This window comes from Ambystoma mexicanum, chromosome 12 (assembly GCF_040938575.1).
Source record: "Ambystoma mexicanum isolate Mex_15411 chromosome 12, UKY_AmexF1_1, whole genome shotgun sequence".
NCBI lineage: Eukaryota > Metazoa > Chordata > Amphibia > Caudata > Ambystomatidae > Ambystoma > Ambystoma mexicanum.
This window is the reverse complement of record NC_090936.1, coordinates 388,990,954-389,007,232: the sequence shown is the minus strand read 5'-3', so window position 1 is coordinate 389,007,232 and position 16,279 is coordinate 388,990,954. Positions and strand designations below refer to the sequence as shown.

General features: G+C 44.3%; 1 protein-coding gene across 5 annotated transcripts in view; it reads left to right on the top strand.

Moving 5' to 3' along the window:
* The window catches only part of PTHLH (parathyroid hormone like hormone), a 38,284-nt gene extending 24,506 nt beyond the window's left edge, over positions 1-13,778 (top strand). For all 5 annotated transcript variants that reach the window (XM_069628524.1, XM_069628523.1, XM_069628521.1 and 2 more), the window contains exons 3-5: positions 2,587-3,012; positions 5,489-5,559; positions 13,060-13,778. In XM_069628524.1, coding sequence (XP_069484625.1) covers positions 2,587-3,012; positions 5,489-5,531 — 469 coding nt within the window. In that variant the 3' untranslated portion in view covers positions 5,532-5,559; positions 13,060-13,778. The remainder of the gene's footprint in view (positions 1-2,586; positions 3,013-5,488; positions 5,560-13,059) is intronic.
* Positions 13,779-16,279: the final 2,501 nt, after the last annotated feature.

The window sequence follows — 16,279 nt, the reverse complement described above, 5'->3', positions numbered from 1 at the left end:
GGCCATTAGCCTAGCCTCAGATCTTTTTCAGACCTAGCAACACCCCTGTCTGTAACTATGCTGGTAATGAAACAGGTGGGGCATTACCCTTATAGAAGAGGCACTCAGAGTAACAGGAGGTGGGTTATTCTAAATTCTGTTGCTTGTTGCTACTACAGCATGTTGGCCACCACACAGCGGCACAGGGTAAGCAATGCAGTCTTAAAAGCCTAGCGAGATGCATCTTACCGGCTGGGCTAAAATGGAGCAAGTGGCATCAGTGTGGAGCCTCTACTGCAGCAAGTCAGCACTAAACACACATAAGATACCATGGGCCCAAATCATGGCATTAGCAAACACCCTGATTCACAGAGCGGTTCAAAGTGTATTTTTGCAGTGCAAAGTGACTTTGCACCGCACACAAAAAAATCCACAAATCCGGCCCTATGTGCTACAATAAAGTGATGTAATATAATGTAGGGTAAAAGGGAACAACTTAACCTGATATAACTTAAATACGCTATGATAATGACATGACATGACATAACATAGCATCCACTAATATGCCATATCTGTTGCAACATAAAGGAGCGTATTTAATGGTGTGTATCAGGCGAGGGAAGCCACTAATAGCAATGCCTGTGCAAGAGATAGGTGAAAAATAGGCAGGGCGGGCATCATATAGAAGGAACGCAAACGACGCCCGACGACTCCCCTTGATATGTGGCCTAGGCGATAAGGCCGGCTAAAATCACTCTCCTCATGATTGTGCTTAAAAACTGGTCCCCGCTCTTAAGCGCGTTATAAACAAACAATTATAATCATATGTATTTATCAGCTATCAGACATGTTTGCCCATCAAAACTAACCAGGTTTCATGCTCCCACATGTATCACAACAGCCATGCCACCCTTCTGAATCAGCCCAGGACTCCCACAAGCTGGCACCAGGCCCTGATGTGTGAAAGCAATCGTGACATATATCCTGCATCGCAATTTAATAATAATAATGATGATAATGATAATAATTGGTATTTTATGTAGTGACGAATACCAGAAAATCCTGTTTCAGAGTTCTTGGTAATGGATAAAGGGTGCACCAATCCCTTATATGCGCTTAAAATAGGCAGTCGTCCCAACAAAAAATATGTGGACTAAAATTAGACAACTGGCAGGTAAGAGCCGGCCCCTTGTTTCCGCCCAAACTGTTCTTTGGATATGTTTGGATTGGCGGTACCAGCAGAACAGCATCTCAGGAAGTAGTTCTTAGACGATTACTACCTGATCTGATCTGAAGAGGGCCTTTGAGATAAACTTGCATCTTTAAATTGTCATAAATTGCTAGGGGCAAAAAGGTAGGCATTAAAAAATATATTTCAAACCCGCCTAAAAAATAGCCTTGTTAGCAATGGAAGTTCTGGTTTTCTCCCTCCAAAAATCATTTGACTCCTAACTTCCAAAATAGGGAGTACAATTCTCCAACTTGTAAACCTTATCTGGAGCCTTGCTGCGAGCTATCAGTAATTACCACCGTTATTAACCACATTTGTGGGAGTCAATAAACACCTTCAGTAGCATGATGACATGAGTCAGCGCCGAGGAGTGTCGAACCCTATGATCAGGATCTCCTCCTCGCCGCAAATGTACAGTTTCTTGTAGAACTTCCGCTCTCTCCTTCATAGACTTTCCTAGCAATCATTTCTCAATATTTTGATGATTGCTGGATAATGTCAGCAGACGTGGTTATGAAATTGACATGATTTCCTCTTTAAATCTCTATGGTCGGATCACAAAAAACCTGAATTAATCGATGAGCATGGTTACAGACGCGATGTGTTGCATAAAGAATAGGGAGTTAATCGTGTTGACGGAAAAGGAGGAATAATCCGTGACATGTCTAAGTACTTTGTTTAGGGTCTACATCAACTGTTCCTCCTGCTGAGGTACATCTTGGTGTGGAAGTGCTTGTAATGTTCTGAAGGTGGCCATTGAGGTCCTGATGAAGGACAGAGTACCTCTACTGTGCTGGTAAAAGGTCTTGTGTCTTATGTCCTGCTGCATGAGTCTGAAGAATGCCTACAACGCATGCTCTGCAGAACATATGATTCCCAGGGGTCATTTGGGAGAGGCCAGGGAGAGCTCAGGGAAAGGCCAGTTCTCTCTAACCTGATCAATCGAAAGCATACTTTCCACACTACTCACATCACAAACACTCTATACAACTGGAATGGTGTCCGGATCTATCACATTTACACTTTTGCAGCCACTGAAGAGGATATGAGGTAACATGTCTCCCCATACATCCATGGAAGGAAACAAGACGCAAAACTATAGCTGCACGGAGCTAGGTCCGTGGTCTGATTATATATATCATTGCCTAAGGGCCACATTTTTTAAATGTGTTCATACATATGGTGCAGTGGCCTTTTCGCCAGTATCGCACCACCATTTATTGAGTATAGGTTCAAATACACCATTAAAATAAAAAAAATGCAAATAATGTTTATTTAGACTGTAGACATGTGTTTTGCTAATGTGCAAAGATGTGATCATGTTCAATATTTTTCCTGAGCACAGAATTGATAGATTTCAATTTGTTCTTTAACAGGAAAAGAGCTGTGTCGGAGCATCAGCTGCTACACGACAAGGGAAGGTCGATTCAGGAGCTCCGAAGAAGAATATTCCTCCAGAACCTGATCGAGGGGGTGAACACGGCTGAACGTTCAGTGCCGGAAGTGTCACCAGACCCCAAGCCCTCCACCAACACCAAGAACTACAACAACAATGTCCGCTACGGCCCTGAGGACGAGGGTAAATACCTGACCCAGGAGACCAACAAGGCGGCGCCCTACAAAGAGCCCGCCCTGAAGACGACGGGGAAGAAGAAGAAGGTGAAGCCGGGGAAGCGCAAGGAGCAGGAGAAGAAGAAGAGGCGGACCCGCTCGGCCTGGTCTAGCTCGATAGAGTCCGCCAGTGGCGCTGCAGACTTGTCCTCCTTGGACGCCTCGGGGACGTTGCAAGACGAGCACTTAAGGTAAAGGACTCGAATGGAAATATCCTTTAGAACTCAGAGGAATTGAAGGCTCCTCCTGAAATTAAAGCACACAAATGAGGGGTGCGTGCTGTTGGATGGTACTAGCATCATTTGGAGAAGCAGTGTGTTCTCCTAATAAATATACATCTGAAGTGTCAGCAACATTACATGACCATACTTAATAAGGAGTGCAAGTTTCAGGATGTACTAATATCTAGCTTTTTATAGCCCTGAGGGCAGGACTGAAACCGGTTATGGTGACCTTTGTTGAGACGTTATTATTTTGCGCGCGCTTGGCCTATAATGGCTGAGTCTTACTGCCTACTAAGGACTGTTCCACTGTCCGACCTCACTGCGCACAGTGGTCACTGCATTCAGGTGACGGTCAGTGGTTTGGTGCTACGTGACGCGCTCAGTCTACCCTACTTATCAAGTTGATGAAATAAGCACTGTAGTGCTAGCTATGCCGAAACATTTCATTGGTTCATAGAAATGACTCACACCATAGACAGTGCAATTTAACTCTAATCACAATTGGTATTTATTATGCAGGGGTAGAGGGAATTGTTCCCAGTCAACACACAACCCCACTTCCATAGGGATGTCCTCCACAGACAGAACATCTGAGGCAGGAACGTCTTTCCACCTAAACCCAGCGCTGTCCCGTGCCATTTTATGACATTTTCATTAATCGTCTTTTAAAATAACTCCCTGAAATGTTGCCACAAACTGTGCAACTGCTGACCTCTGTGGTGATTTTGGTTGGTGTATGGCTGCTAACTAGCAGCAAGGTCTCACATGGTGATACAGTCCTCCAACATCTGCACCAAGAAGCAGGGGTGTAGGAACTAGGATAGATGGGGTGCCTTACCCCCTACCACCTTCCTCATAGGGGAATTTAAGGGGACCTATTCCACCCACGAGATGGGTGACATGGGACTTTCCTTAGGTTTTTGTCTTTTCTGAGGTATTGTCCCAGAGTCAAAAGTAAACAGAGTAAACTCCTGCTTCCAAAGCCTTTGAAATGCAATGTTTTGCAATCATTTGCCTTCTGGCCAATCAGCATACATCCATCTGTCGGAGAGGCGGGAACAGCAGCGGGTGTAGGATGTGACAGCTTTGGAACCACACAGAGTTATCCGAACGTCCCGCCCACCACTTACCTTTGAGTAGCTTCATTCAGACTTAGCAAGGGGAGAATCTCTCTCCGGTCGATCACATGTGGGTCATTTCTGCAGGGATGGGAATGGTGGTACCATCTCTAACGGGATGGGTCGGGGAGTAGGCCGAGACCCTGAGCAGCATCAGGAAACTCTAGGAATAAACCTCTTCCAGTTTGTGGCTTCTTTGGGGCTTTTGTTGGATTCTTTGCCCAAGGCCAACTTGTTCTATTTGCTGCTTGCCCCTGGATGCTCACGGATAATTAGAGTTACAATATTTTCCCACAACCTAGCCCCTTTAGAAGTACGCCGAGAGCTCCCATGCCAAGTATCAATGCAGGCCACCGTGAAGGTGGCGCCAGTAGATGACAGTGGGAGTCCAACTCTCCAGTTCAGGTGCTTCCTTTTCCAAATCCTTGGTGTTAGGCACATACATCAGATTGCCTCAATTATACTGAACAAAGGCTACAGTTCCCAGAATGCAATACTTTGTAAAAAAAAAGAAAGGCCATGTCTAGAAAAGTGCCCTAGCGGTGACAAGCAGCCACCGGGACGCCACGAAAAGGAGGTTTATAAAAAATAAAAGAACTCCACCGCACACCGACCACAAATGTAAAGTGAGACAACCAGGTGTAAATATCCCACAAGAATGCCATTAGGCAGATCTGGCGAAAGGAATGTTGAAACACTCTGGGTCCGCAAGTGCTCCAGGTGCATCACCCTGTGCTGTTATTTATTACCTGCCCAACCTGGAAACACCTGAGTGCACCTGTCCTTAATCCACGTGACAAATGCCCCTCCCCCTCCTGGGGAAGCAGATGTGTGCCACATGACTAGCAATGTCTTCAAATGCAGAGTGTCCTTACAATACTTTTGGTGGCAAAAGCTAAGGGACGTGTTTTTAACTTGTGCAGTTAGTGTTCATGTGACACAACCTACAAAATGCTTCCTCACTTTCAATCAAAGATTTTGAAACATTGGTGAAATGGATACCACATAAGTCACTGTCCCTTTTTTATGTTGATTGCATTTCATATTCTTTACAGAAATGCACAACCTTTAGACCTTTACTTAAAAAGTATACAATAAGCATATTGAAACCATTACGCAGTGAGAGCGCCATATGGGAAGATATAAAAGCTGTAAAATAGTGTATAATGAGCAGTACTCAATCTTTGACCCCATTCTTCCAAGAAATTGACAAAGTGACATTGTCTGCCCAGAGCTCTACCCATACAGCTTAGTCAATTGCAATGTGTTACTTTTTGCCACACTGACCCAACAATATATTTATACAAGATTCAATTTCATTTCAGACTTTTACCGATTGATGCTTTTGTGGATTTATTTCGATATTGAGGAAGGTGAAGAAGTTGCACGCTAACAGGTCAGTTTCATTACTTCTCCAGACACCATGAGTCATTTCGCTCTATGTGCAGATATGCTATGTATTAGTATCGCCTTTAGATCATGTTCCCGCGTATTATCAAAGGACAAGGCTACAGAAGAAAGTGATATTATTACATGAATGCATTCCACAATGTAATAGAAAAAAACAGCGAGAATGTTGACTCAGTTATCAAAATTATAAGAGGTAGGTTTCCATTGAAATGTGCACTGGGAAGCATATGGGAAATTGATGTATGATAACAGCAAACCACACACTCTAATTGACAGCATCTGCAGTGGCCAATCACGGAAGAGTGGAGCATCTTCAGATAAGGGACTTCCTCCATTGCTCTCAGACAGGCCCCTCATGCAATGTTCTTAAAATCTGGGGTTGTAGGTAAAACACATATATATCTATGCTGGGCAGGGTCCGACAGGGATATAAAATAAGACTGGGAACCAATTAAAACATTTCCTATAATGGCAAATATCTATTTGTTTTTTTTTATTGCAAACTATTACAGTAGTACTTGGGGCCACTTTTTTGGTATAATTTAGGGAAGATATTGTATTGAAAAGCACTTCGGTCCAGTAACATTAATGAACACGATCAGTTTTACAATGCGCTAACTCCTCACTGTGGCCCACATAACTGGCACACTCAAGCCTATTGTTCCAGCTCTTACTAGGCCAGTCGGAGCATTGGGTTATATAGAATGGGCCCGATTCATGGAAAAGTGTGCATTTATCCTGCAAAGGCCGCACGCCGAGAACAACAATGCACGAGCCTGCACACAGAATTAATTCTGTGCGATCCGCGTATTCATGGGATTCTTTGCGCAAAGTAACGGTATATGCAACCTCCCGGGTGCAAATACATGCACCTTTCAGTGCATGGGGGCCCCAAAAGCAGGCCTGCATCTCGCAGACCCTGCACAGGGTCCCTCATAACTGTTACCGGCACCCCGACAACATACATACAATTTATCGTAACTCAGGTAATAAACATAAACCATTCCTTGACCCCGCTACACTTCATACGAGCACCCGTAACTTAGATCAGAACTCCGGCTGCATACATGGACCACTAAATCCGACACCTGATCTTATCTCTGTGCAGTGAATCCTATGCTCAAGTTCCTTTGGGTGGTAGATAGTATGAGGGCATGTGTGACCATTTCCACGCCAAGATGTGCGCTTTGATCTATTAATATGTATCGTTCCACGCAATAGTGGCCGTGCGAGAGACTGCCTGTGGGCTGTCCCTCATAACGGCCACATTTTGCCTTGCTCTTCTTCATTTTCCGTATTCTGCCCCCGACCCTGCCCTCTTTGCAAGGCATGCCCGCGCTCTGCATGGAATCTCACACAAGGTACTCAGCCTCTCGCAGTGACGCTCAGAGCCAGCACGAAGTCCCGCAGAGTACGAAAAAGTGCTGCGCAGTCGATTCCATGAATCGACGAATGGGATTTCACACACAGTTTGGCACGCAAAGTCCCAATTCTCCACACAGATCATTCCATGAATTGGACCCAATGTGTCCATATGAACAGCGTCTGGCAGAAACAGGATTGTGTTATGGTCCTTATAGATGCCACCATTGCCCGACTGTACAGTACTCCTTTTATCCTCGCAGCGGAATGAGTCGCTGCAGCTGGCATCTCAACCTGTTCCTTGTAGGTTAGACATAACTTACTGCGCCAGCCACTCACACTCTGAGCTATCGAAGCCGCTGCTACATGGCTTTCTGCTTTGTTATTTAGTGCTCTTCGCGCCTGTTCGTCCAATCAGGAAGTGTGGAGGAGTTGAATACTCATCCCTTTGCTTTTTCCACCCGAAATCTGATGTGTCTGGGTGGAATTGCTGACACCAGACCAATCCCTTGTTTCCGTGCCACCAGCCTCCTGGTTGACCACCATTTCATGTTTATTTCCAGAAAGGGACTTTCCTTTCTGCGCAGCACTCTCCTTCTAGGCTGCGCTCGAGGCTCCCAGTTTCACGGTGTCTGGGCGGCTCGGTTGCTTTCGGATGGGCCTCTTCCAGACCGTCTGTCATCAGCTGCTTCAGACCTCTAGCAGCGGCAGGGGATGCCACAGAGCGCTTGGGTGTCTGAAAAACAGCTCACATCTTCGGGGTATTTTAGGATCTGTATTTATACACAGGGCAGGCCCATACACACATTCAGAAAAAAAAGCTCCCCTCTGCTCATAACTTTGGCCAGCTTAGTTTTCACTATGTCGTTGACTCTTTACAACTCTGAGCTGCCTACTCCCTGATGCAAACTGTAAAAATAGGTTATTCCATTCATGTATCACCTCAACTTCAAATGAAGGCTGTGCAGTGCATGTGTGGCGCGACAGCGCTTGGAATGGAAACACTCAAGTGCTTCGCACTAACCCAGAGAACCTGCTCACTATGGAGAAGTACTGGTGCCCCTTCGTTACTCCCTGATGCAAACTGTTAAAATAGGTTATTCCATTCATGTGTCACCTTAACTTCAAATGAAGGCTGTGCAGTGCATGTGTGGCGCGACAGCGCTTGGAATGGATAACACTCAAGTGCTTCGCACTAACCCAGAGAACCTGCTCACTGTGGAGAAGTGCTGGTGCCTTTCATTAAATGAATTCGCTTCCTACTCTTAAGTGCCAGTTCTATGTCTTTCAAATAAAAGAAGTGTAGATACTCAGGACTGCCCATTTAAATCACTGCCGCTGAACACCCCCATCCTCTCCCAAAAAACGTACTTTATTGATTGTTCCGGTATTAGGACCTCTACAGAGAGTCCACCCCCTAACTAAACTCCATTCGTGCATTCACACTTACATAGTCATAATAGTGCGTGAATGCCCATGTTTTAGGCTGTTCTCATATTTATCCATTATGATGTAAGCATCTTTGCGTGTTGTTTGGCTCCCTCTGGTGGTCATATAGAAGGGTATTTTTATACCACAACTCGATGCTCGGTGTTCCTAGGCTCCTTTCTGTGGTGTGCTTTCCATCCCTGGCAGGGTACTCGAAAACACTATTCATGTGATGCACCCATACCTACCTATTACAGTGTTCAATGTTTAGTTTTGAGTATTGGATGGTGCTCTAGCGCCATCTATAATTCAAAACGGTCGCATTGGAGTACTGATAGGCAGGGTATGGGGTGTGACACACAGCCTGTGGGAGTTGTTTGGTTATTTACCAACCCACACACCACCAATAGACATGCTTGTCCATGTGTCAATTCCCACCCACTACGTGGCCCTCCCCACCCAAAACAAACCTTCCTTGCATCTGTTTGAGTAGCTCTGTCATATAGTGATATCAAAATGGGTGGTGTATTGGGCCTGCCAATGTTATTTTTAGGTAGTCTTTTGAGATGTAATGACCCAATCGCTGCTGTAAACAAGCTCCTGGGGTAAAGCAAATGTGTTAACAAGTGTTCCTTCGGCCACTTTATATATTAGCAATATGTATGTCCTTACATCTATTCCTTGCAATGGAGGCCTGATAAAAACTAGCACTGAAAAAGCCAACAGCTGTGGCGTGTGTACAGGTATTAGATATGCATTTGTTGGGCAGTGACCTCATATGCCCAGGTACTCACACCTTTTTCCAGGTGTTGCCATCTTGTGGACATATATAGTACTGTTACGGAAGTGCCTGGCTAATGCCTTTTCCATGCCTGCACAAAAGCCAAAACTGTTGACTCTGCTAATGCTTGTTTTTAACTCTTGTGGTGCTCCCACGTCCTTAATGAATCCACTAAACACATTATACAGGTGAAGGCCCTGGGTTATCTTTGGAATTAGTTGCGCAGTATGTACAGGGCTAGACTGCAGACCAATCAACGTTTGCATTAAGCAACACATGTATGGAACAATTCTGTAATCAATTTTCTGGTGGATAAATAATTATGATTGTTCTTTGCATACCAATGCAAAACCCCTGAAATTGACAAAAGATAGACCTGCTTTGGTTAAATGTTAACATCCCTCGTGATGATGACTGGGAAATGTTTGTAAAGCCAGAGCCAATTCCACGAAAACAATCAACCTTTATTTCAAAGGACAATAAGTTTGCAGCACAAAATATAAAAAGTTTAAAAAGGAATAACTTTTGACAAAACAAAGAATCCTTAACAGCATCTCTGTTGCATTGCTTATAACTTCACACATGACATCACAGTGACATCAAAAATCACATCATTGATCACCATGCAAATCCTACAAATGATGTAGCTTGTGAATGGTCTTGGTAATCAGCCAAGGCCACGGGCCTGGGTTAGAATATGTATTCTACACACAGGCAATACACTTGATCAACTCTAAACGGCTTAGACCGTCTTTGGTGGATCTGTGCACAGTACTTGGCCACTGTAGTCACCTTGCGTGTGCCATCCATGCACCGACACTAAACACAGTGTGGTGTTTTAGATGATTCTGAGTGGCATGTAAAGTGCATGGCTCTAGCCACACCGTATGTGTGCCACGCACAGAAACTAAGCATAGTCCTGTGTTTGTGGTGGATCTGTGAACTATATAAGGTGCATGGCTCAGGCCACACCTTATGTGTGCCATACACAGACACAGTCCTGTGTTTTAGAGGATTCTGAGTGGTATGTAAGGTGCATGGCTCTAGCCACAACTTCTGTGTGCCACGCACAGACACTAAGCATAGTCCTGTGTTTGTGGTGGATCTGTGAACTATATAAAGTGCATGGCTCAGGCCACACCTTATGTGTGCCACACACAGACACAGTCCTGTGTTTTAGAGAATTCTGAGTGGTATGTAAGGTGAATGGCTCTAGCCACAACTTGTGTGTGCCACGCACAGACACTAAGCATAGTCCTGTGTTTGTGGTGGATCTGTGAACTATATAAAGTGCATGGCTCAGGCCACACCTTATGTGTGCCACACACAGACACAGTCCTGTGTTTTAGAGGATTCTGAGTGGTATGTAAGGTGCATGGCTCTAGCCACAACTTCTGTGTGCCACACACAGACACGAAACACAGTCCTGTGTTTAGAGGATTCTGAGTGGCATGTAAAGTGCATGGCTCAGGCCACACCTTATGTGTGCCACACACAGACACAGTCCTGTGTTTTAGAGAATTCTGAGTGGTATGTAAGGTGCATGGCTCTAGCCACAACTTGTGTGTGCCACGCACAGACACTAAGCATAGTCCTGTGTTTGTGGTGGATCTGTGAACTATATAAAGTGCATGGCTCAGGCCACACCTTATGTGTGCCACACACAGACACAGTCCTGTGTTTTAGAGGATTCTGAGTGGTATGTAAGGTGCATGGCTCTAGCCACAACTTGTGTGTGCCACACACAGACACGAAACACAGTCCTGTGTTTAGAGGATTCTGAGTGGCATGTAAAGTGCATGGCTCAGGCCACACCTTATGTGTGCCACACACAGACAATAAACACAGTCCTGTGTTTTAGAGGATTCTGAGTGGCATGTAAGGTGCATGGCTCTAGCCACAACTTGTGTGTGCCACACACAGACACGAAACACAGTCCTGTGTTTTTGGTGGATCTGTGGAGTATATAAAGTGCATTACTCGGGCCCCACCTTGCGTTTGTCACACACAGACACTAAACACAGGCCTGTGGTTTAGGTGGAGGTGAGAAATGTGTAAAGGGCACGAGCTCCAGCACGGGCTCCACACACATATTATTGGAGGTGTCATACGTGTTGTCATCCGTGCGCATTCACTTTTCACAAATACATCTTTCGTGATGTACCTGAATGAACAACTCTGTGTGTCACAGACTTGAGGAAGGAGGCATGTCGCCCCTCTCATGCTATTATGTTTTATTATAAAGCCAGGATTCCCTGCGGACAAGGTTCACCCACCTCGTGCTTTGCTGAATCGGGACTGGAAGGGACACCCAGGCCTTCTCATTAGTTACTTACTGCACTTTGCACATTAGGTTTAATGAGAAATGCGTATGACTGGCTGGCGCTCCAGGACCACTTGCTAATCAGGTTTATCTGAGGGGATTAATGACCAGGATTAATAAAGTGCCCCACTCGGCGATATTAGATTATCTTAAAAACAGCTGTTGCAGCACCCAAACCCCAAGGGCTTTGCGCAAGAGCTCAGATCTCATCTTGAATAACAGCGCATTTACCTGCCAAAGACTGACGAAAGCGCAACCGAATATATGTGTCTGTTTTTACTCTTTTTGAACTTTCACCAAATGAATGATGCCGTCAACGATTGTGTAAAATAAAACATGCAGACTTCCTCTTTCATCTCTGCGACGCGTTGGGGCAGGAGATGAGCCTCCAGCCTCAGAAAGAGGGAGGGCCTGCGTTCAGCTGTCACTCAGGCGCCACACAGCTTCCTTCGCTGGACTCCACACCAGCTCTTCCCGCGCGCAGGTGCTTGGGAGCGTGAGGGAGGACTCTGCAAATGGCGATGATAACAGTTTGGCTGACATTTATACAGTGGGTCATGAACTTAGAAACACTAGACTTTCAGAAGGAGCCGTGAGAATATGGCCTCTTCTTCCTCAATGCTCAAGGTGGATCGGGGGTAGCCAACCTCTCACCCTCAGATGTTTGGCCTGCTGCCCTCATCAGCCCTGGGCACTGCAGCATTGGTAATCGTGGGACGTCATGAGGCTTGTAGGCCAGAACACCCAAAGGGCGAGGAGCTGCCTACCAAGGAATTCGGCTCTCCTTGAACCTCAAGACCCTTGTTGAACTTACCATTGGTATTGCGTGCGGAACTTTATAGTGTTTCTTTGGTTTGCACTCTGGCTGCATTGCTGTTCGCCTCTTATAGTCTTCACATAGGGTCATAAGTTGGGGAAACGGTCATTATACCAAGAGATAATGACCCCTCGCGCGGTCTATAAGGCTATTAACACATAGTGGTGGCGGCCATACATGTTTTGTAGTGTTGGTGGTGAAGTATTCACATGTTACATGAATGGAGAGTAAAATAACTAGGCAAACTGAGTTAGTGAATAAAATGGAGTTTTATTTTGGAGTATTTAAACAACAAGGTGGTCTTCATAAGTGAAGCATGTGAATTGCAAACTTGGAAAAACTGGAACGGGTGTAACATATGCATACATTAGGTGTCATGTAAAAGTGAACAGTTTCTCTATAAAAAAAAGTCAACTCCTCTTCTCATAGTTTAGCTTTCTCTTTGGTGTGGTTAAATAGAGAGGGGCAGCAATAAAAGGTGCTGTTGAACATGGGAGTGTCTTTCTGAAAGACAGTGCCTGGAAAATTGAATTGTTAACTTCTCTTCTGTTTTTGAAGACAGAATGTTCAGATTGCAGTCAATACCAGTAGTTATTGACTGCACTCTAAACATTCCGGTTGGCTGAGAGGATGTTAGTGATGATCTGCGTGTGCTAATATCGTATATTGAGCCTGTAAGTCTTGACAAAAGTTAAGTTTCATTAGTAATAACACATAATATGGAACTGACTTGTGCAAGGGCACATTTTAATCTGTTTTTCCTTTCTCATTCCAGAAGGCGTTAATGCTTCGTAGCCAAGACCCGGGGACACCGTCTTGCAATATTCTGTAATGATGAACATATGGAAAAGAATGAGAAATATTTATTGTCTGTAGATATTGTAAACGCAATAGAAATGACCCAGTACCCCCAGCCCCTGCTCTCATTCCTTCCCTCAACCCCCATCCCTGGACCCATAAACTGCTCTATGAAACTGCACATTGTCCATTGTGAATATTTTTTTTTGCTAAAGGCTAAGCCGATTATTATTGTCGCATTCTGCCATAATTTATTTTGTTGGATGGTGTATTTATTTTGTAAATTTATCTTGGTGCTGCTGACTTGTCTATATTTTTTTTTATTTTGTTTATTTTTTTGTAAAATAATGCACTTTAGATATACATATCAACCAAGTACTTTTGACAAATGACAGGTTACCTTGTTCTTATTTTGTGGTTATTAAAGAATACATCAGTGCAACTGAACTTCTCTCTGTGCATGTACAAAGTTTGTAAAGAATTGATAAGATATAATTAGAACCTTGTCAGATGCCATCTCCCCGGACGATACATGTGTCTTCAGGATTTCATGGAGATGGAACGCTATGTATTTTTTTGTTTTTGTTTTTTGTTACTGCAACCGGAAAAAAAGTTTATAAATTAATTAATTGTTAATATTGCCCAGGACTAGAACACGATTAAACGTGCTTTATAATAAAAGTCCTTTAGAATATACATGTAGTGTGTAGTGCTTATTTCATACAAAGAATTGATGAAGTGGCCAGCCCATCTCATGTGTCGGGTGGCCCGGCGCAAGGTCCCCCACGGCTTCTGGTGCTGGAATGGGTGAGGGTGTACTCTGGACTTCCTTCTAGGGGGGCTCCAGCGATGTAGTGTAGTGTAGACGCAACCCTTCCCACCCACCCATATTATGCTGGGCCGGCTCCGGTCCAGTGATGCACATAAAAATAGAGTTCTTAAATATGAGTGGGCATTACCAGTCGGAAGAAAAATATCTTCTCCTTACATTACCGGCAGTCGGAAATGTATCCTACGGAAAATATAGTGGTGAGCTGAAAATATTTTCCTCATTTAACGTATCATCAGTTTCATGTTGCAGATGTACTCGCTCTCGGCAAGCCACTGTGTGGTGTATTCAGTGTGGTTTACTTTATCTAAATTTAGCTTGACTCACTTGGTTTATAGTTTAGTTTTTGTTTAGCGAATCTAAGAAGAAATCTTAGTTTAGTTTTCAGAAGCTTTGTTCTCCTTTAATTTATCACAGTGTAGCTTAGCTTGGTTTAGTTCATTTAAATGGAAGTTTTGTTAAGTTTATAATGTGTCCTTTTAATGTGCTTTGTTTATTTGATTGCAACTTAGGTAGGATTAGTTTATTTTAGCAATGTTTAGTTCAGCACACTTAAGCTTAGTTAATTTTAATGATATTCAGTTTACTAAAGCAATATAACTCGAGGAGGGGGGCATTACCAATAGGATAATGCCCTCAAGGCGATACTAAGAAGCCTGAGCGAAGCGAGGGCCTTAACGTACCCCCAACGTCATTAACCTACCGATAATGCCTCCCTCTGAGGGTTTTGTTGCTATTAGTACCCCGGCATTTCGTACCGGGGTACTAATAGCAATTTTCTCGAGTTGAGAATGACGGTGAAACCGTTTCTCGACTCAAAAAAAAAAAAGGCAAAAATAAATGGCCACCAGGAATTGTGAGAAGGGACTACACTTTCCTTGGCGGCCATTAAAATGAACAAAAAAAAGTAAACAAACAAAATGTCCGCCATGGAAAGGGAGAAAAGACTACCCTTTCCATAGTGGCAATTAAAATGAATGAAAAAATTAAACAAACAAAATGGCCACCATGGAAAGGGAGAAGGGACTAGATGTAGTCCCTTCTCCCTTTCCAAGGTGCCATTAAAATGAATTGAAAAAGTAAACAAACAAAATAGTTGCGATGCAAAGGGCGAAGGGACTACACGTAGTCCCTTCTCCCTTTCCATTGCACAACAGAGATGCGCCGGGAACAATCCTGTTCCCAGCGCCACCAAGGGACAGAGGAGCGAAGGTATCTGGGGTTTGGGTAGGGAGGGGAGCGGATATGTGGAAAAGGGGGGTGGCAGTGGGGAGCAGGGGATGCAGGGAGCACACATACCTTCGTCCTGGCGAGGGAACATGGTGGCCTCCTGCTCCAAGGAGGCTTGGAGCAGGGACTTGCTACAAGCGTCCTCATTGGCTGGGTTTCCACCACCCCCCTCGCTCAGTACTAATTTGAAATAATGTTCATATTCAACCTCTTTTCCCATTAGTAATGGTTTGGCAATGCAGTGGTTATGTGTGAAGTGTCACATTGGCACCCATTCAGCTGAAACACAATTCAGTAGTTATTGCCCCCTTATTGTTTTTCTTTATAATAATATTTGTTTGAAAAGAATTGTTTTGTAACTTTGATGTCTTGAAAAGAAAATCACTAGCGCTAGACAAATGCCTGCTCTCTCCAGGACAAAGAGGATGGAGAGTCAGGTTGTTCTATGGCTATGCTTTCTGAGGACAATTGTATTAAGGATTTCACTGGGGTAAGAACAGTGCAGTTCTATTTTGCATAGTTTGTACTAATACCTTAAATAGGAATGGAGTAAACAGATGTTGATCTGGTCCACATCCAGTCCTTTAAAACTCACCCCACCCTGACCAGATGTTTAAACAAAAAGTTGTTACTTCTATGCACTATGGGCCTCATCACAGGTTGGGCAGAGCGGTAAAAATGTGGTGGTAACACTATTAACATTGCAATACCGCTCCGCCCTATCCCAAGTTCGGGCAGAAAGTTGGGAGATTCTCCTCCAGCTTTGAGCTGGAGGTAAATCTGCTGATTTTACGCCATTGTGGCGCATTTACTGCAGCGCAATTTGCGGTGCTGTAAATGTGCCTTAAATATCCCATAGAGTCCTATGGACTCTGAATAAATTGGGGATTTGCAGCCTTGCCACAGTTCGGGATCTGGCGCTAACAGCACCAGACCAAGTTGCTGTAGATTTACCACCTGGAAACCACCCAACTTATTGTGACCCCCATGTCGGGTAACCTTTGGAAGGTGAATGCATCAAGGATTTTCCTTTTGTGCTGAAGCTGAGAAAGACCTGACAAACTTAATAGCATTTGCATTGGAGTGGATGGACCGAGTTGGACATTTAATGAATTTCCACATTGTTTAGTGCACAACA